Source organism: Ruditapes philippinarum, unplaced genomic scaffold, assembly GCF_026571515.1.
Source record: "Ruditapes philippinarum isolate M1 unplaced genomic scaffold, ASM2657151v2 ctg2403_1_1_1_1, whole genome shotgun sequence".
In the NCBI taxonomy this organism is placed as follows: Eukaryota; Metazoa; Mollusca; class Bivalvia; order Venerida; family Veneridae; genus Ruditapes; species Ruditapes philippinarum.
The window spans coordinates 85,148-106,367 of NW_026856153.1; the positions used below are offsets into that span (position 1 = coordinate 85,148).

The following is a 21,220-nucleotide window of genomic DNA, read 5'->3' on the forward strand; positions in this document are numbered from 1 at the left end:
GTAAAATTTTAAGATTATTTGGATCAGAATTGTGATAATGTATGTGACTTAATGTTTCATTTTTTTAAGAACTACTCGCTAGAAGGATCTGGGCCTGCAGCTATAGATTGGCAAGAAGTTAGTTTAAGCACCCCATTCTTGCTGGAAGATACATCATCTATTTGGAGCAACAAATTTACAATATTTTTTTAGGGTCAAGATATAACAGACTTTTTGTATGCAAGTTTTTTTTAGAGACACTGGAAAGTATTGAGTGCAATTGTATTGGCCATGTCAATTTTTTTTTAAAGATAGCCAAGCTGTTGTGTGGTGTTTAAGGGATGTAACATTTAGGATTCTTGTTTAGAACCTTTTCAGATAGGAGTACAACTTTTAAGTAGAATATTTAGTTTGTGTGTCTGTGGGACCATTGTCATGAAGTTCTAATATGTTTTCTAAGTGTTGATCATACTATGCTTTCATTTGGGTTTTAGTTTTTTTATTGTTTTTTTTTCAAGATTTGATTAATGTAAAACTTTAAGTGAATTGGTCTATAATAGAAGATCTGTTATACCATAAATCGTTATAAATAGTTATGTTGATAGTATCAGTATCATACATGAAAAACAAATCATAAAAAAATTATATATAATTATGTATGATTGTTGTTGGTAAATGTTGGATACATGTTTTCCAGAAATATTTCATAAGAACACACATATGATATATTTTATTGTTTTTAGCAATTTGAAGCATTTTGTTTACAATAAAATCATTTAATTATGGATAAAACAGCCTTTCTCATTGGTTGCTTTTTTCAGTTAGGTCAGAGGTCACTTGTACTACTACTTCATTCCATTCTTTGTATTTCGGATTTCATCAGTTTGGTTAAAGGTCACTTTTTGTAATACTACGCCAAACTGTATTTAGGTTTGGTTTTGGCGCCTATATTGGTTACAGTTTTTGTCAAGACATGCACAAATGTGCCACTCCCTCCGCCCTTTGTTTTTGTGTGTTGTTTTCTTGTTTAGCTTGTTAAGTGCTGTATTGCATGTTTTTTTATGTGTATTTGTTTCATTTTATAGTTATTTCCGCTTATATACAATGCATTCCAATTCATTTGTTTTTTTTGTTCGTATTTGATTCTGTTTTATTCATGTATAGATCACCACGTATCATTGATTTGTTAAATAACATTTACTTCTATTGATGTTATTATATAAGTGTTTATATGTACATGTGTAGTCCAGGACAGGGTCTATCAAATAAAATATTTGAAAGACACTGTCCAGGATAACACTGTGTTTCAATTTGTGTAACTGACTTCTTATTGTTTATGTGTGTTTTAGCAATATTTGGGGAAAAATATGCCCATCCAGTTTAAGAATTATACAGTGAGTTGGCCAATAACGGATCACTAGTGAAACTTTTAGTGTTAATGAACGAATGATTTTTTAATTCTTAAATAAATGTATGTAGATTTGAAGTATTTTTGTTCCTCTTTTACTGTATACTTCTTGTGAATTTGTATTTTGAATGCATCATGGTGCATTTACCTTTTTCAAACATATAGTAAACATGCCAATAACGGGTCAAATCAGCCATTAGCGGATCACGTGACATACGAATGGGGGATTGTCTCAAAACACGAATTTTCTGTCAAATTTGTCCTGATCAAAAAGAAATATTGCACAAATATATGTCACCCCTGAATATCAGAGTGTAAAGGGTACCACTTAGTAAAGAATTCAAGAGGCAACTTGAATGATTGTGGTTAACATAGTAATGTTATGGTTGTAATAATGGTGAACTAGATAACTGCTCTCAACGATTTGTGTAAGCAACAACCACAAGACAAATGGTTGCCATAGTTTTGTCAGTTTTGTCAGAGTTATCATCCTTGTCACATAAGATGTGGTTGATGATAAGGAACATTATGATTTAAAGTTTTAAGTTGATGCTTTAAGAAAAAAATGTATATGTAAAAAATAATTTTACTGTAAAATTACTGCACTGAAATCAGGACACAGACGCTGGGTGAGGACAAGTCTCAATATATATGTCATATAAATAGCTGAATATGAAAAAAAATATGTTCTTTGTATCTGATTTATTTAATAACAATGATTTATGATGTTATATATAGACTGGAAAAAACTGGATACCTACGTACATGTAGCATGGAACAGTATTTCACTGTTGCAGCTGTTTATACTGCATAAAATACTTTTTCTGGCATGGACTGCAAAATTCAGTTGTAATATTAACATAAATCATTTAAACTTTATATTATTTATTTATTTATTTGGTATACAAACCAAAATTTTCTATAAAAAATATTTTCTATAACAGGTTGGATAACCGAGGCGGTCCCTTCCTATAAAATTGCATGATCCGCTAATGGACATCTCGGTGCAATTCATTTGAATAGCGCTATCAAAATAATTCCTCAAGCATTTTTTTAAACGGTTGGTGTTGCAGGTAGTTAACATATTGGGCATCAGATATCTACCAGCTTTGATCAAATATCTTGTGAGTTTTTACGATAAATAAGGCAATAATTTCAAATATGTGTTGTCAATGGCGCTAAATTTCACGAGAAACGGAAACGCTTGGTTAAGCATCTGAGTGAAACTGATGTGAATTGCACGGATGTTTACATTTTTTCCGCTGTCAAGTAGCTAACATCCTAATGCACATGCCTGTTAGGTAAAAACATTTTTAAGCTCAAAACTGTTAGAAGAATATTTCGTTAAATTACTGACTGATCCGTTATTGGCTATGATCCGCTATTGGCTAACTAACTGTACATGTATACCCCATTGTATACACACTGGCCTCTTAAATATCGACAGTAAGACCGGTGTACACATTGTTACATACCCTTATAAATATAAACTGCCAAGAAAATTACATTTTGGCGCTTGTATTTATTTTTTTTGATTTGCCACCAAGATTCTGGTGTGGTAAAAAAACAAAAACAAAACAAAAAACTCTAGTCTGGAGTTCCTTCCCCTTTCGCTACGCAAAGATATACTTGTTAGATGCCGGGAACCAGAATAAAAAAAACTCTGGGTTAATTCCGCGTACCGCATACTGTTATAAAGGACATTTTGAATGCCACTCGGAATATCTCAGCGATTACCGATGGACTTTTCTTTGGCCGAAATGTTGCGAAAAGAAAGTCCACGAACGAAAAAATAAATGGACAAAAATTGTCCGTTATCAATGACCATTAGTGAGAAGGTAAATCAGGTATCATGCAAATAATTGTTTAATTTTGTTTTATTATACTTATTTCAGTAGATTTGTATGTAGCCTTCCTTGTATGCCTTATTATTGTTTAAGTTTATCCGACTATATGGGGGTTTTACCCATTCTATTTTTAGAAAGTTTTATGTTAAAAATAGATACCATGTTTATTAGATCTAGGCTATTGTCATACCCTCAGAACAATTTTTCAAATTTATCAAATGAGGACAGAAATCACATTTGTTTGGCTTTTGTCTCTGACATCTTGATAAAAAAAATGTCATGGGCAGTGTTGCACCTAGTCTTCTAGAATTCCAAAATTATGGGGGATTGTCCCCCATTCAACTGAAAAATGTGGGGAAATTGGAAAAAATGTGTATGGGACATGCATTTACCATACAACATGACATACCAAAATAATTTATTTTAAGTTTCTATTAGAGGCATATTTGACAACTATCGTCAGAAATAGAATAAAATATTGATGAATACAGTATTAAATTTAAGCGTGCAGAACTGCAGATCAAACCAAAGATGACCCTGCCGCTACACACAATTTAGTACGTATTTTAGTCATTTCTGCAAGTGAAAACAAACATGGCAGAAGCGTTCAATGTACAATGAAGATTAACTGAATAAAGTTGAAAGGATCGTTACACATTAAAATGCACGAGCTGCAAAAAATATGCGCAAATTGTGCAATCGCACAGCCTAGATGCAACACTGCCTGGAGCATATATTTGTTACACCATTTTTAAATAAAAAAGCTGTAAACATTATGTATCTACTGGCATGCGAGTTCCTGTACAGAAGCAGTACCCATATTTTTTGTGTAAAGGCTACATTTTTACGTGCATTCTTAAAAAATTTATTTCAAATCAAGCAGATGTATGAAAGAGACAAAATCTTAGGTCAGTTCAGCAACACTTATAAGAAATTTTCATTTTAAATCACTTTCACCTGTGCCTTGTCAAAATGTGACAGGTTGTAAACGTTGGGGAATTCTGTCCTTGTGTGCATGCGCAAAAATATTTACATATGAGAACTGTTATAGGTTTTTCCATTAATACCACCTGAGTACAGATAAGTGGACAATTTGATGAAAACCTGTTTAATTATCAGAATTTTTAACTATATTACTATATTAAATAATTTTATGGCTTTTATGCGTAGCCGTAAATATCTTGCATATAAGCATGCCATTGCATTTGAATACTTTGGGGTAACAGAACCTTCCTCTGGGAAAATGGTATCTTCAACAATTAAATGAAAAATAAGTCTGATATACATGTAACAACATTGTATAGTTATAATAGTTTATATTTAATGTATGGGAACTACTCAATATCTTCATACAAAATACATGTAATGGATAATATTGGTACCCCATATCAGGCCACATAACTAAGGGTTATTCTATGTTTAGAACATTATGGAATTTCCGTAATTTATGTGACAAGCCAAATATTGATGTGTTACATTCAATGTTTTGGTAAGTGCAGTGTGTTAATTTTTTTTAAGCAACAACGCTTTTGTTCAGGCAATGCCTGCATGCCAGTACAGCTATAACATTTTGTAATTCTAATTTAAACATGAAAAACGAAAACAACAAAAAACCAAAAATAACCGGAGGGTGTGATTAACACCATTTACCATGAGATTAATACTGATGTAAGGTTTAAGAAATAATTATATAATTGCAAGTATTTATTAGTTATTTTATATTTGACCCTTGAACTTCAGTTGGATATGATCAGTTCATTCTTTATAAGTTTTCATCATGGGATAAATCTTGAGTTACTAACAGAAGCTATGAGGAGAAAAGTATTTACATTTATTAAACACAATTTTAACAGACTATCAAAACATTTTTACAGAAATGTGTAAAAAGTTGTACAGATTTAAAATATTTGCCTGAAATTTTCTTTGTGTTGGTATTATGATAAATGAAATTAGTCAACTTTGACCTATAGATGTAAACACCTGCCACATGGAAATAAATTGCCATTACTGTGAAATAAGGGATGATGCAAATATAATATTGGTGACACAATTAGCAAATACAGTTTGACAAAATGACTCAGACTGGTGTAACAGACACTCATAAATTAGCAGAAGTTTAAATGCATGTGTCTTACTATTTACAGGGGGGACAATCTACTCCACTGTAAGATTGAATGGTTTATTCCAGAATGTCAACTAGTACTCATGCCACAAAGTTGTCCAAGAAATCAGTTCTTCTATTCAGGGCTCCAAAGGAAGGCACAACGGATCTGTTTGAGAAAGTAGCTATTATTTCACATTTGATTTCTATGCACTTGCATTGATCAATTATTGCCATTTAGGATAAAAATCACTAATTGGGTGTATTCAGTGAAAAGGACTGCTGCAGCCAATTGTATTCAGATAATTTATTCTAATTTATGTAATGAGAAGTAAAGTACTTTCCTTCTTCAGTTACACTATTTGAAAAAAAGTGAATTGTCATTGTGAACTTGTTGTTGTTTGTGTTGGCTAACCTTTTTGATTAAAGGTCATATTTGGTGAAAAAATGAAAAACCTTTCAAAAGTGATAAATAAGCTCTAAAGAATTATTAAAATCTGATAATAGCATTGTTTCACACTGAAAAACGTTTTTTGGTAACTTAAATCGCACTTTTGTGGAAAAAAAATGGATCCCCTCGCTAAGCTTACATTGATTACCTCCCTTGTCGATTTGACCATGTGACGTCACTAGTGAACACTTCCTGTCTAAACAATAATAACGCGCATATATGCCATACACTTTTCGTTGCTTTGTTATTGATTTTCTTTGTTTATATTTGTTTATTTTTATCACTTTATTCAAGGATTATACATTTTGTGTCTGTGTGTGAATATTGTGACATTATTCTGTGAAAAATCGTCCGTGGAATTGATATGGTCATTAATTTAAATACTAACATTGATACTTAATATGTGGATGCACCCGGCCTTACTTATTTTAAGGTCAAATGTTAAGGTCACTGCATGTTACCTGTAATAAGTTGTAGTTCAGGTCATTTTCTCAGAAGCTGTCAACGCTATTGACTTCAGACTTGATATACTTGTTGATTACCAACATGTGATACCATATCACAAGGGCATATAATCCTAAAATTATATTTTGCAAAGTTATTCGCTAATGGCTATTTTTGACTAAGACTTTTTGTACAAGTATAAGTAAGTAATTCTGACAATTACATTTTAGAAATTTAACTCATTAAGCCATGATTAAGGGATATGTTGAAGGCAACAATATTGTTACATACTTATTTAGTAATACATGTATATATATCAATGTTTCTTTGTACGGTTTCAGGAACTAAGAGAACATAAATACGAACCAGTTAGTATACCAGTACTAGACTTCAACTATATCAACATTGATAAACTCTCACAATGTTTGATACAGTATAGGGACTACTCGGCTATAGTGTTCACAAGTCAACGAGCTGTGGAGGCCACACAACTATCCAGTAATTATTTATTTCTATATGATCATTGTATATTCTATTCAACTCAAAAACATTTTGACTTGGTATATTTGCTTTTGTTATAAAAAAACATTAAAGGATTCACTTCAACTTTTAATATGTTGTAACATGTAAGTCAGCTAAACAAGTTTGCAGAATAATACTCTCTTTCCTTTGTTGCTTTTATCAAGCACAGAAAAAAAGCAGCATGGTGTCCATGAACAGGTCTTGTTGCTTTTTATTTTGAAGCAACCATATGCATTCATATTAATGCAAAATTTATATAACTTTTTTTTTTTTGACAGTTTCATGTGTTTTGTCATATGAACAATGTAATTTATGGTAGTATAAGGTACTTATAGCTCATATAGTTTACAAATAATGTGTGAAATATGCAAAATAACCCTTACACCACTGACCAGTAGCAATGGTGTAATAATTACTTAGATTATAGGAGTACTGATTTTATCACAATGTACATATGTACAGTATTTTATCACATAAATCACGGCGCAGGAGTATAATAAAGCCATTTAATAAAAACGATATTACACTAGTGTAATAACACTTTGACGTGACGTCATTTGCGCTATATAGAAACATAGCGTTAAAGTGCGCTAATGTTAGCGTTAGTGTTAAAATACTCATTTTAACAGTTTGCCGTTCTTATTTTATATATGTGATAAATAGAATATTATATTCGTGTAAATTCAATACTAAATTCATTGAACTCGTTGAATAAAACAATATTATGCTCGCCAGAGGCTCTCATAATATGATTTTATTCAGCTCGTTCAATAAATGTAGTATTAAATCTACACTCATTCAATATCCTCTATATATTAATTGTAATTATTATTTATACAATCTTCAATGCTTATTCCTTTTTTTTCATTCCAAAGGTTAGTTTTTTAAAAAAAAATATTTGCATATCAGCATGTGGCTTTGAATGTACAATTATTAATGTCTCTTTTGAAATGAAAGATTTACAATTTACATGTATCCCAGATAAGTGATCATTAGTTGTTTTCTATAACAATATAAGCCAAAATATGTCCCATTTAGATTTAGATTTTTATGCCCCGGGACATATATAGTGTTCCGTCATTCCGTCCTTCCGTCATTCCGTCATCATCAGTTTCCGTCCATTATCTTAGTAACGGTTGCACACATTCAACTCAAATTTGACATATGGATATGTCATGAGAAAATACAGGTCAAGTTCCAATTTGGTCATGGTTCGATGATTTTTGGCAGACTTATGCCCCTTTTACTTTGAAAATAATATGAAATTTTCAGTTTCTGTTCATTATCTCCCCAACGGTACAACACATTCAACTCAAACTTGACAAATGAATATGTCATGATAAAATACAGGTCAAGTTCTAATTTGGTCATGGTTCGATGATTTTTGGCAGAGTTATGCCCCTTTTACTTTGAAAATAATATGAAATTTTCAGTTTCCGTTCATTATCTCCCCAACGGTACAACACATTCAATTCAAATTTGACATATGGATATGTCATGATAAAATACAGGTCAAGTTCCAATTTGGTCATGGTTCGATGATTTTTGGCAGAGTTATGCCCCTTTCACTTTGAAAATAATATGAAATTTTCAGTTTCCGTTCATTATCTCCACAACGGTACAACATATTCAACTCAAACTTCACATATGGATATGTCAAAGGAATGCGCAGGTCAAGTTCAAATTTGGTCATGGTTCAATGATTTTTGGCAGAGTTATGCACCTTTCACTTTGAAAATAATATGAAATTTTCAGTTTCTGTTTATTATCTCCCCACCAGTACAATACATTCAACTCAAATTTGACATATGGATATGTTTTTGGAATGCCCAGACCAAGTTCTAATTTGGTCATGGTTCAATGATTTTTGGCAGAGTAATGCCCCTTTCACTTTGAAAATAATATGAAATTTACAGTTTCTGTTCATTATCTACCCAACAGTGTTACATATTCAACTCAAATTTGACATATGGATATGTCAAAGGAATGGGCAGGTCAAGTTGGAATTTGGTCATGGTTCGATGATTTTTTTGGCAGAGTTATGTCCCTTTCACTTTGAAAATAATATAGATACATCTTAGGAATAAGCAGTTTAAGTTTCAATTTGGTCGTGGTTCAATGATTTTGGACAAACTAATCTTTCTTGAATGTTGGAAAAATTTTGAACTTTCAGTTTCAGCACTCATACTTTTGTGGAAATGTATGTAGCCATTATTTTGGCTACAAATATGAAATATGCTATTTTCAAAAGGTTAAGACTGAATAATTTCAGTGCCTTGAACATTGTATGGAAATGGTTTGTGTTAACACTGAAAAGTTTTAAGGGCTTTGAACTTTAAATGAAAAAAATAATTTGTGCAAACAAATTTGGAACTAAATATTATAACATCTGAAATTTTGGCTGCATGCGGGGGCATCCATGGCATGATGACACATTTCTAGTTTTATTTAACATTACATTTAAATTGTTGATTATCAAAATTTAATGCACTGATTCACAGATACAAGATTGAAGAAACTAATTGTCCTTAAAATATTTTATGTTTTTTTTTTATTTGAAATACATTTTGTTAATGTTGTTGAAATGACTATTTAACAGTTGTATATTTCTAGTTTCAGATTCCAGTAAAGAAGTTAATTACAGTGACCTAACTTGTTATGTTGTTGGAGGTAGCACATGTAAAGCTGGTAATATTTTTAGCTTGGGTATTTGATTTATGTTAAAGGGAGTGTTATCTTACCCAGGCATCAGCATATGCGTCAAACTTTTGGTTAAATTTTATATACCACCCCACTTATTTTCTATACCCTTTGAAGTATTGCTTTAAAACTTTGTAATTACTTAATAGTGACCATCATCCCCACTTCTGGACAAGAGGACATAACTCTATCATGGACATTGACAAAAATATGGCACATTTTCCATCTTTGTATTTTGGTTAAGTTTTTTGTACCACCCCAATTATTTCCTATACCCTTTGAAGTATTGCTTTGAAATTTTGTATATACCTGTTCCTAACCATCATCCCCACTTCTAGGCAAGTACTCATAATAGTTGATAGTGCTGTCTTGCTGACATTTCTTGTTCATTTTTCAATCAAATGATGTTCAGCATTTTCCATGGTTAAGTTATGGATCATCCAGGGTAAATTTTCGACATGTAAATTAAGGACTTGCATTTATTATTTGCAACAGTTAAATATTAATGATAAATTGTTTGGCAAGAATGACTGATTTTAGATTGACAGTGTCTGTTGTTATTACTAAAAAGTGAATAGAGAAAAGTACATATTTGTGGGGGTTGCTGACAAATAAACATGAAAATTTTCTTATTTTATTCACCTTGTACTGTCCGACAAGAATGGTTTAAGTGCAGCATATATTACAATGCTATATGTATAATAATAGTATAAATCCAGGATACTGGACTTCTGTAATACAATCCTTGTAACGTTCTGCTGGTCGTAAACTTTAGAATTAAAAATGAAAATTGATCTTTAAACGTATGACATTTGCTGATTGCACGTTCTATAACATTATAATTTAAATAATGTTTTGGTAAGATCAAGTAAAAAGACTTTTAAGCATCATCTTTACGTTTTTCACTGGAAAGTACAGGTAGGTCAATTCAATAACAATGTCTTTAACATAAAAAAGAGTCAACTACCTTATATACATGTAAATAGCTCCAAACTAGATCAAGATCATTTATCAGTATATGTGTTTTGTCATAAAATCACAAAGGTACACAAACTGTATATTTATTTATTGCAGCTAAAGATGCAGGATTTAATGCAGTGTATGGTGATGCTGGAAATGCAGAAAAATTAGCAGAATATATCACAACAGGTAGATTTGTTTATCAAATTTGAAATTATTTAATGTCCTGTGGTTTACAAATTACACTGTTTTTACTACAAGTGCAGGGTTAGAGCTTTTAGCAACTTCTATTGCATGTAATATTTGGCTGTAGTTTCTATGTCTGAATTATAGAGAATGATTGTTTGTTTTGACAGGATAGAATATACATTTGTATATCTCACTGAGAAGTGACACAAATACAATATTTTATATCACAAGTGAAAATGTGATCATTTACTTAGGTGCGAGATGTATTTCATATTTATTAAAAAAAATAATTTGTTCATGTTTGAACTGAAAGGTCTAGCCCTCGAAGTTATAAATTTTTTTTTATCTGAGTTCTGTCTTGAATCTCAGGATTTTCATTAGTCAATAAACATTCTGTGTTGGTTTTGGACCAATCAAATACCTAAGATCTGAGTTTATGCTCATTAAATTTTAAACGCATGCAAGAAATAGTTAAAAAGAAATAGCGGAATACTAATTTATCATAATCTACCATAAGATTATAGAAACAACATTATATTAATGATTACAAACAAAATATAAAAATATTTCATTAGACGTAGCTTTATACCCTTTACTAAGTCTTTTTGTTTTGCATAAAATTTCATATGAATTTTAATTATATTTCTCTGAATGTTATAAAACTATGTTTCAAAGTCTTTATAGCTTTAAAATCTATATACTTGTATGATAAAAATGTTTAGAATTGTTTATGACATGGATGATAGAGTGTTTGATTAAAATAAACTTTGATTTTTTAAAAGGAATTATACCGCTTACATCACCGTTAAAATTGTTCCTATTTATTCAGAGGAAAAGTGCAGAGATAAACCAATACTTTATCCCTGTGGAAATCTAAGGAGAGACACTTTGTCAAAGAAATTAAAAGAAGCAGGTAGGTATTTGAAAATATAACCGGAGATACTTCAATTTATGTTCAGCAAATACATACATGTACCCGGTATTATTTTGGGATATGTTGTTGTAGAATTATGCACAGTTTGAGTTCAAATGCACATTAATATAATTAAATTTTTAAAGCATTTGAACAATTAACTATGCATGGCTATACTACAAAACATCAATTTCTATTTCTATTCTTACATGCTAATATGTAATAGAAAGGGAATTGATGAAATATGTTGAACTACATTTAGCGTAGAAGAAATTTTAGTTGACACCATTTGGCTAATTGATGTAACATCTGACCTCATATGACTGGTAAACATTCCTTTTTATGCTGTGCATATATCGTGTAATGATGCACTCGACTTCCCTTCCATTTAATAGGGAAATATTGTGAAGCATGTATGCTATAATTCATATATTGCCATGTCTGTTTTAGGATTCTGCTTGAATGAAATTGAAGTATATGAGACTGTGAGAAATAAATCAATAAAATTAAAAGTAGAAGAATTAATACAACATCAGGTATGTAGTTTTTATGATTTTAAACTTTTGTATGCTATAATCAGGATAAAAGATATCAATTTTTAGTGTGTTTTTGTAGTACAATGTATTGTTTAAGTTAAAATGGGCAGGAATATAATCATGGAGGCTGGTAGGCTTTGGTGATTCATTACAAAACATTTGAACAAAGCATTATAATGTTACAATGCAAAAAAAAAAATATTTATGGTTTGTACTATTCTTGTATTATACCGCACCTATCTTAAAACATTGATGGAATTGAAGTAGATATTTTCTTTTAAATGAACATTTCAAATACTTTTAATTTCTTGTTAGATTGCTAGAGTTATCATTTAATTTATATAATATTGTATTTAAAAGCCAGCATGAATACCTATACTAATATACAAATCTGGAATAATTGTTGTGAGCTAGACTCTAATGTTTACTTGATAATCCTTACCATCAAAGAACAAATCTGCCATAATGAAAATGCCAATTAGTTCTTATTAGTATGGTTCTTATTAGTGTGGTCACCAGTACTTGGTACCAACACATATAAATATGTACCAGTTCTACTCAAATATATATTCAAATGCTTTATCTATAATATCTTGCCAGGGACTACCAGAATATGTGGTGTATTTTAGTCCATCAGGGGTTCAATATACAGAAGATATAGTCTCATCAGGTATTCTTCCACTTGACCAGTTGAAGGTATGTTGCTGATACATGGAGCTGATTTTAGCATTTCTGACCTCTTTAAGGTCATTTCAATCTTTTGTAACTCTTTGGGGATCAGTCATCTGTACATATGTTTGTCCATTTTTAGCTCGACTATACGAAGTATATGGAGAGCTGTCCTACTCACCCCGGCGTCGGCGTCCGCGTCCAGATTTTAGATTAAAGTTTTGGTGCAGTAAAATATTTTTCACTATAACTTTGTCATTTCTTAAGGTATCAACTTCAAACTTCAAATATATGTTCCTTATCATCAACCACATCTTATGTGACAAGGTTCATAACTCTAGCACCAATATTTTCAGATTTATCTCCCCTTGAACTTAGAATTTTCCTTAAAAAATACTATTTTTTACTGATACTTCTTTATTTCTTAAGGGATCAACCTCATACTTCAAATATATGTACCTTATCATCATCCCCATCTTATGTGACAAGGTTCATAACTCTAGCACCAATATTTTCAGATTTATCTCCCTTTGAACTTAGAATTTTCCATAAAAAATATTATTTTTTACTGTAACTTATTTATTTCTAAAGGGATCAACTTCATACTTCAAATATATTTACGTAATCATCATCCACATCTTATGTGACAAGGTTCATAACTCTAGCACCAATATTGCAAGAATTATCTCCCCATAAACTTAGATTTATTTACTAGAAAAATGTTATTTTTTATTTTAACTTTTTTATTTTTAAAGGTATCTACCTCAAACTTCAAATACTTATACCTTATCATTAATTACATTTTATGTGACAATGTTCATAACTCTTGAAGCAATATTTACAGATTTATCTCTCTTTGAACTTAGGATTTTCTTTAAGAAATATAATAACTTCTTTACTTTTTAAGGTATCTACTTCAAACTTCAAATATATATTTCTTATCATTACACAAATGTTGTGTGGCAAGATCCATAACTCTAGCATGTCTATTTCTATAATTATTCCCCTTGATCTTGGAATTTATGTTAACAAATGTTATTTTTTTACTATAACTTAATACGTAATTATACATAATTGATTTTTCTTTCATAGTTTTGTCCTCCTTACTGCATCCAGTATTTTATTAGTCGAGCTTCGCTGTCTCCTGTGACAGCTCTTATTATACAACAAACAAAGGTAACTTTTGTATTATGGTATATGGTCTTTTAATGTCCGTCTGTCTGATCATCAGTAGATATTGATTCCTTTTTAAACCTGCCTGATCACACCATGCGTTGCTTAGTTATGGCCTTTGAAAAAATCTTAAAACCATACTGGTATTTGCCTTGTCTGCAATGGCTTATATGTGATTAACAAAATAATTTGAAATACTACTGCCAACCTGCTGAAAGGGTAAGATGCGAAATAAACAAACAAGTTAAATGGTAGTGTTATACAGTAGAACTTCGGTTAGTCAAAGTTGAAGGGACTTGGGTAAAAACTTCGACACATCGGGACTTCCACTTGTGAATCGGTTTCAAATTTCATGACAAAATCTCAAGCCGAGGACACAACCAACAAGATGGACAAAACCCCACCAGTTAAAACCCCACCACTCAAAATTTTATAGAGTGGACAAAACCCCACCACTAAATTTTACAGAGTGGACAAAACCCCATCACTTCAGTTTTATAGAGTGGACAAAACCCCACACTTACCAATTATTGGGCAAGATTTGATAAATTGAAATATATATAATAGACACATTTTTTTCACATTTTATTTTTTAATTTCAGTATAACGTTTGTGTAATATAAGAATAAACAATTTTATTAATTATGCATGTACATCTTGCATGTGCAATATGCAATAAAGGTGTTACAAACTGTACACAAAAAACTTAATCCAAATCCCTGAAGAACAAAACAGGTTATTTAATGATGTTTTGATTGCAAAAAAGGTGCAATAAGCTGTACACAAAAAAAACCCCATCCAAATCCCTAAAGAACAAAACATGATAATTATAGCATATAGCATTTATTTCAATAGCAATATAATACAATGAATGAGATTATACAAACAATTTACAAACTGTAAATCAACATCAAAGAGTAGTCATTTATTTAAGACTGTGCCACATTTATGACCTTGAATTATCCATTATTATTAGTTTCTTCAAATTCATTTCTTCAATTTATTTTATATAAAAAATAAACTGCTTACTATTAATCCAGATTATAGCACCTTTTCATCAATTAATTATTAAAAATAGCACATTTTGTATAGCACATTTCTAATTTATTCAGTTGAGTCTATTTTCCTTCATTGTGCTTAGTTTAAGTGGATACAGTGGCCGATAGCCTGAAGAAACTCGGGTACAGTCTTCTCCTTGTTGATGAGTTGTTCACACATTCTTTTGAGTTTCTGCTGATGCACAATTGTTTGTTTTTTAACATGTTTACAAGAAAGTTTTGTCCACTCTATAAAACTGAAGTGGTGGGGTTTTGTCCACTCTGTAAAATTTAGTGGTGGGGTTTTGTCCACTCTATAAAATATAGTTGTGGGGTTTTGTCCGCTCTATAAAATTTTGAGTGGTGGGGTTTTAACTGATGGGGTTTTGTCCTACATTCAGTAACAAAAGGAAAGGGCGATAACCAAACCAGCTTACAGTAAATAAATCTAGTGTGATTATTATGTGACACTGGGTCACGAAAGTTCTCAAAAGAAACTTATTTGTACTGTTTATTTTCAAATATAACTTCGACAATCTAAATGATAAAAATTAAAACATTATTTTACAAATGTGAAGGCATACAAAGGCTCTTAGAACACAATGCTGTGTAATTTACACCTGTCAGACAAGTTGATTTGAAATCATCTTTTGTGGCTAGAAAAGATAAGAATGTCTGGAGATCGAAGGTGTCTAAATAATCGAAGTACTTTGACTTAAATATTGTAAAATGTACTCGATTTATTCTCACGCCCGTTTAACTCACAACGAGTGAAAAATGTCCATCGGTAAAAATGTTGTGAGCAACTTCCGTTCCTCGTTGTGAGCACCCATCTTTGACGTGTGACACGATAAACAAGGTGAGTTTTTCATAATTTTTGAAGATTACAGACATTTATGTAAAAATATCGAAATGCAGTTAGCTAGCGATGTGTTTTCCGAGTATGCACATGTAAAGATATTGCCTGTTGGTGGACAATTTGATGGAAATACCGTGTGACGCAGTCACTCGGGGTAGATTATTATCTGAAAGTCTTCGTAGAAACGAAGATATACTCTTTTTTGCTTTAATCCTTGTTGTGAGCACCATAACCTCGTTGTGAGCAAGACAAGCGCAGTGCTTGTCTGGTTTTAATATGTAATTCAAATGGCAAGAATACAATTTTCAATGTGAGTTAAACGGGCGTGTATTCTATACGGACCAGGAAAAAGAACTTTGACACATGTGAAAATTTCGACACATATGATACAGGTTTTTATAAAGAATATATAGGGGGAAAAATTGGGACTTTCATTTTACTTCGAGACATCGAGAAAATTGAATTAATAGAAGTTCAACTCATAGAAGTTCTACTGTTTATAAAAATCACCTATTTTTACTCCAAAGTTTAATCTGAAAACTATAACATCATTTAGATTGAATGTACACATAATCAACAGACTATTAAAATACATTAGTTATATTTGTTTCAGGTAATTGCAATAGGTCCAACAACAGAGAAGGAGCTGAGAGAAAAAGATATTCCAGTGTACAGTGTAGCAAGCATCCCTGATCCAGAGGGACTTATACAAGCATTTTCTTAGCATTAATTTATTCTAGTCTTGTTTTTATTTTAACTCACTCAAGGGTTGAGGAAATTTCTTATGTACATACAAAATTAACTGAAAATAATCTTAGTTAAATATTTATGTCAGATTTTAGTGTTTTTTAATTGATATGATTCATATGTGACTGACTACTAAAATTATAGGATGGGGTTATTTTTCCCTTATTTTTATAGAGGAAGCCTTTCTGTAAATTCAGTTGGGCAATATAGTGCCATCCTCACCCTCTTGTTATTATGTTACTTTTAATTATTCAATAATGATAAATGATATTTTGTTACTATGTTGATTTCAAAGATATGGTGTGATGATGTATTGTAGCAGTCACTACTGCCACTTGGTGGTGGTGTTGGTAGTGTACACTCTGGATCACAGCAGTATATTGAATTTACCAGGGCAAAGTTCAGCCACCGCATTGTTTCTGGGTAAGCTGTCAACGTGTGAAGCAGTTTACCAGTACTAGTTGTCTTCAGTCCCGCAAGGAATTGATAACTTCTGTGCAGGCCAGGGCAAAGGCACCGTGCAAATGACAGTAGAAAGAATTTCATGATCAATCACAACAAAAATGACCTGCTCGGTCTGGGATTCGAACACAGGTCGCCTGATTGACAGTCCAACGCTCTACCTTTTAAGCTAACTGGACTGCCAAAATGGCATTGATATTCATATATTGTAAAAATAGAACTTGTTAATTTGTTTGTTTAACAGGAAGATTTTGTCACTGTAACTCTTGATAGATGAAATTCGGAAATGACTTGATGTGTATAATGTTATATCATTATACAGAGTGAGCTCTTCCTGAATATGAATATACCGAAGAAAAAGTTCCTGTAACTGATAGAAGGAAGAAAAAAGTCATGTGTTCAGATTTTGTGTGTTTGAAGAGGAAAACAGTTCTTTCACATGAAGTGTAAAAAGCTGCATATTTGAGGTCTTTGGATTACAAAACTATTACTTATATAATAATTAAAATAGCCACAGAATACATAAATTGAAAGAATTTGTATATTTCATTAAAATGAGCGGAACAATAATTTTGTGCCAAATAATTGCTAAACCAATTAGATCATTAGAAGAGTGATAATTTGTTTCTGATTTTTGTACAACATTCATGTATGTTAGATCACAGAGACATTCTCTGTCACAACTTATTCGAGAAATTACAAAAAAGTTATAAAAGCTATGTAATTTTACTGTTTTCAGATTTTTACAATTTTTTAATCGGATATAGCTTTATACCCTTTAACTTTTAGAAATAACTTAATTGTGTATGATTTATTTTCTGTTTTAAGTTGTGTACTCTGGCATTCTTGAAAACAAATGTTTAATGTGATCTATTATTTTAAATTACTTTTTAGACTTCATTGAAAACTATCTCTTTATTTATTTATTTTTTGAGTCGTCTTTAAAATGGTTTTTTTTTCTGATAATATTGTTTTTGTAACCTCAAAGTGTATAAAGCTATATATATGCTGCCTATATACAAGCGTATTTCATAATTATTGTTTTTATTTGAAAAACAGTTCTTCTGTGATGCCTGTTTTTCAGAGAACTGTGATTGTATATTTAATTAAGATCGAATGGCCCATGCAGGAAATTATTGCTTAACGGTTAAAACTCTACATGAAATAGTATAATATTATGTTTTTGAACATTTTATTCTGCTTAAGTAGAATATTCTCGTGTGTTAAATAGCACAGACATTCTATGTTACAACTCTTTTGAAAATTCACCATAAGATAATGTAAACAACATAATGAACACTTATACATTTTATAAATTTTTTCCCTTTATATTCCTTTATATAACGTTCAATAAATACATTGTTTTGTTTAAGAATATGTCTATTTGTGATAAATTTGTTATTTATTATTCTAGGAATATATATTTATACATGAAGATAATGATATTGTTGCTTATAACTGAAAATAGTGTAGGATCAGAAAAAAATAACGTTACTGGGCAAATATATTTGCAGCCAGCAGCCACACAAGGATGTAAGGGGCGTAAAATAAACAAAAGTAAACTAACAGTTGGTTACCTACCAATTAAAAAAAAAGTTAGTTTCATGTAATTCAGAAAAAGTAAGGCTTTGCTAACCTTAACTGATTTTCTTGGCACTTGAAACAAGCAAATTTAAAGGTAGATAAAAAAACTGGATACAGGTTCGGCGATGACTGATTTTATGGCTTATTATTATTTTATTGTACATGTATATAGCATAACCTCTTAGTTAAACTTTTATACCTTTTGTTTTTTTTAAAGAAAAGAATAGAGGTATTGTTACAGTCATGTTTGTGCTGCCCCCTCCCCCCAAAAAAACTTTACCATTGATCATAACTTTTTAAGTTCATAGTGTTACTGTGTATTGTCTTCAAACTTGGCCACAACAAGCCTTGTGACAAGACCTTTAAGTAGACCAGACTGAACTTGACCTTAATTCATAATGACCTTGAAATTTGGACCATGTTCAAAATTTCAGATGTAAATTGAACATTATGGTAATAATTTATATATGAACAAAATAAGTGTGACTAGACCTATCTATAAATTTTTTTTTAAAAGAAGGAAAAACTTTTTTTTTCTCCTTTAACTTTTTTCTAAAGGTCTATAACTTTCTTTTGTTTGCTTTTTAGAAAGAAAAAAAAGCCGAGCGTTGCCCTACACAGCGATGGCTCTTGTTAAGATAATTTAACAAGTTTTTGCAAAATTTTCTATGTAGTAGCTGCATGTAAAATTTTATATTGACTCACATAAGTTTTTAGCTCACCTGTCACAAAGTGACAGGACAGGGTGAGCTTTTGTGATCACTTTTCTTCGGGCGTCCGTCCGTCGTCCGTCCGTAAATTTTACTTTTAATGACATCTCCTCATAAACCACTAAGCCAATTTCATCCAAACTTCACAGGAATGTTCCTTTGGTGGTCACCTTTAAAAATTGTTCAAAGAAATTAATTTCATGCAGAACTCTGGTTGCCATGGCAACCAAAAGAAAAAACTTTAAATATCTTCTTCTAAAAAACCCTAAGAGCTAGAGCTTAGATATTTGGCATGAAACATCTTCTAGTGAGTGTCTACCAAGTTTGTTCAAATAAAAGCCCTGGGGTCAAAATTGGCCCCGCCCCAGGGGGTCATTGATTTTCCCTATATGCATATAGTAAAAACTTAAAAATCTTCTTTTAAAGAACCCAAAGAGCTAAGATATTTAGCATGAAACATCTTATAATGAGTGTCTACCAAGTTTGTTCAAATAAAAGCCCCGGGGTCAAAATTGGCCCTGCCCCAGGGGGTCATTGATTTTCCCTATATGCATTTAGCTAAAACTTAAAAAGTCTTCTTTTAAAGAACTCAAAGAGCTAAGATATTTAGCATGAAAGATCTTATAATGAGTGTCTACCAAGTTTGTTCAAATAAAAGCCCCGGGGTCAAAATTGGCCCTGCCCCAGGGGGTTATTGATTTTCCCCATATGCATATAGCTAAAACTTAAAAAGTCTTCTTTTAAAGTACTCAAAGAGCTAAGATATTTAGCATGAAACATGTTCTAATGGATGTCTACCAAGGTTGTTCAAATAAAAGCCCTGGAGTCAAAATTGGCCCCGCCCGGGGTGTCATTGATTTTCCTTATATTTGTATAGCAAAAACTTAAAAAATCATCTTCGAAAAAAACCCAAATAGCTAGATTTTAGATATTAAGCATGAAACATCTTCTAGTGAGTGTTTACAAAGTTTGTTCAAATAAAAGCCCTGGGGTCAAAATTGGCCCCGCCCCGGGGGTCATTGATTTTCCTTATATGTGTATAGCAAAAACTTAAAAATCTTCTTTGACAAAACCCAAATAGCTAGAGTTTAGATATTAAGCATGAAACATCTTCTAGTAAGTGTCTACAAAGTTTGTTCAAATAAAAGTCCTGGGGTCAAAACTGGCCCGCCCCAGGGGTGTCATTGTTTTTAACTATATATGTATAGTAAAAACTTAAAAAATCTTCTTTTAAAAAACCCAATGAGCTAGAGCTTAGATGTTTAGCATGAAACATCTTCTTATGGGTGTCTACCAAGTTTGTTCAAATAAAAGCCCTAGGGTTAAAATTGGCTCTGCCATGGGGCTTTATACAGGTGAGCGATCTCAGGGCCATCATGGCCCTCTTGTTTGATGATGGGACAAAATAACTCAAAAGCTTGAACCTATTTGACGTTGACTGTCCAGGTCAAATGATTGAAACAAATTGTCACCAACTTTGTTATTTATTTACAAATATGATTAATACTTGAGCAAAAGAACACATATGACAAAACTGAAATGTTGAATTATTCTGATATTACCTTGACTTTCAATTGGCATTGACCTTCAAGGTGAAATAATTGACATTTGCTTAAACTGTTCTAACTTTGCACCATAAGCTAGCTGAACAACTTCCTCAAGAATTAAAGTTTCCTGTGGGATTTTACCTATAACGGTGAGGCACTCGGCCACGGACACCGTAAATCAAACAGTGTCCACCAATACAATGCGATTTTAAATTACAGAAACATACATAAAGAAACCCTGTATCTATGGACTCAACGGTGAGGGACGCAACATACAAGGCTTACTTGAATGAAGTTTCTCCATGTTAATTGCTATGCATGTATTTATAAATCGAATTTGAATTTTTAATTTGTACTAAATTAAAACTGCTTGTCAATAAAT

General features: G+C 31.5%; 2 protein-coding genes across 9 annotated transcripts in view; one reads left to right on the forward strand and one right to left on the reverse strand.

Moving 5' to 3' along the window:
* The window catches only part of LOC132745596 (E3 ubiquitin-protein ligase RNF4-like), a 41,350-nt gene that overhangs the window by 19,521 nt on the left and 609 nt on the right, over nucleotides 1-21,220 (reverse strand). The gene's annotated exons all lie outside the window — the stretch shown is intronic.
* On the forward strand, nucleotides 3,089-19,918 carry LOC132745595 (uroporphyrinogen-III synthase-like). 8 transcript variants are annotated; one of them, XR_009627867.1, is made up of 10 exons: nucleotides 3,095-3,225; nucleotides 5,379-5,516; nucleotides 6,572-6,728; nucleotides 9,366-9,440; nucleotides 10,527-10,601; nucleotides 11,431-11,514; nucleotides 11,965-12,050; nucleotides 12,651-12,746; nucleotides 16,402-16,574; nucleotides 17,320-19,885. XR_009627867.1 is itself a non-coding variant. In XM_060734546.1 (9 exons), the coding sequence occupies exons 2-9, from the start codon at nucleotides 5,409-5,411 to the stop codon at nucleotides 16,510-16,512; spliced, it is 792 nt and encodes a 263-aa protein (XP_060590529.1). In that variant the 5' UTR covers nucleotides 3,095-3,234; nucleotides 5,379-5,408; the 3' UTR covers nucleotides 16,513-19,894. The 8 variants fall into 8 exon arrangements, 7 of the variants coding, with proteins under 7 accessions (XP_060590534.1, XP_060590529.1, XP_060590528.1 ...); XM_060734546.1 differs by having other exon boundaries at nucleotides 3,095-3,234; nucleotides 16,402-19,894; XM_060734545.1 differs by having other exon boundaries at nucleotides 16,402-19,892.

Bases quoted from the DNA above. Each gene is read 5' to 3' on its own strand.
- LOC132745595 (XM_060734546.1), top strand. From the start codon at position 5,409: ATGGTTTATTCCAGAATGTCAACTAGTACTCATGCCACAAAGTTGTCC. The intron at 6,729-9,365 runs GTAATTATTTAT...GTATATTTCTAG, and splicing joins GGAGGCCACACAACTATCCA to TTTCAGATTCCAGTAAAGAA. The intron at 10,602-11,430 runs GTAGATTTGTTT...CTATTTATTCAG, and splicing joins AGCAGAATATATCACAACAG to AGGAAAAGTGCAGAGATAAA.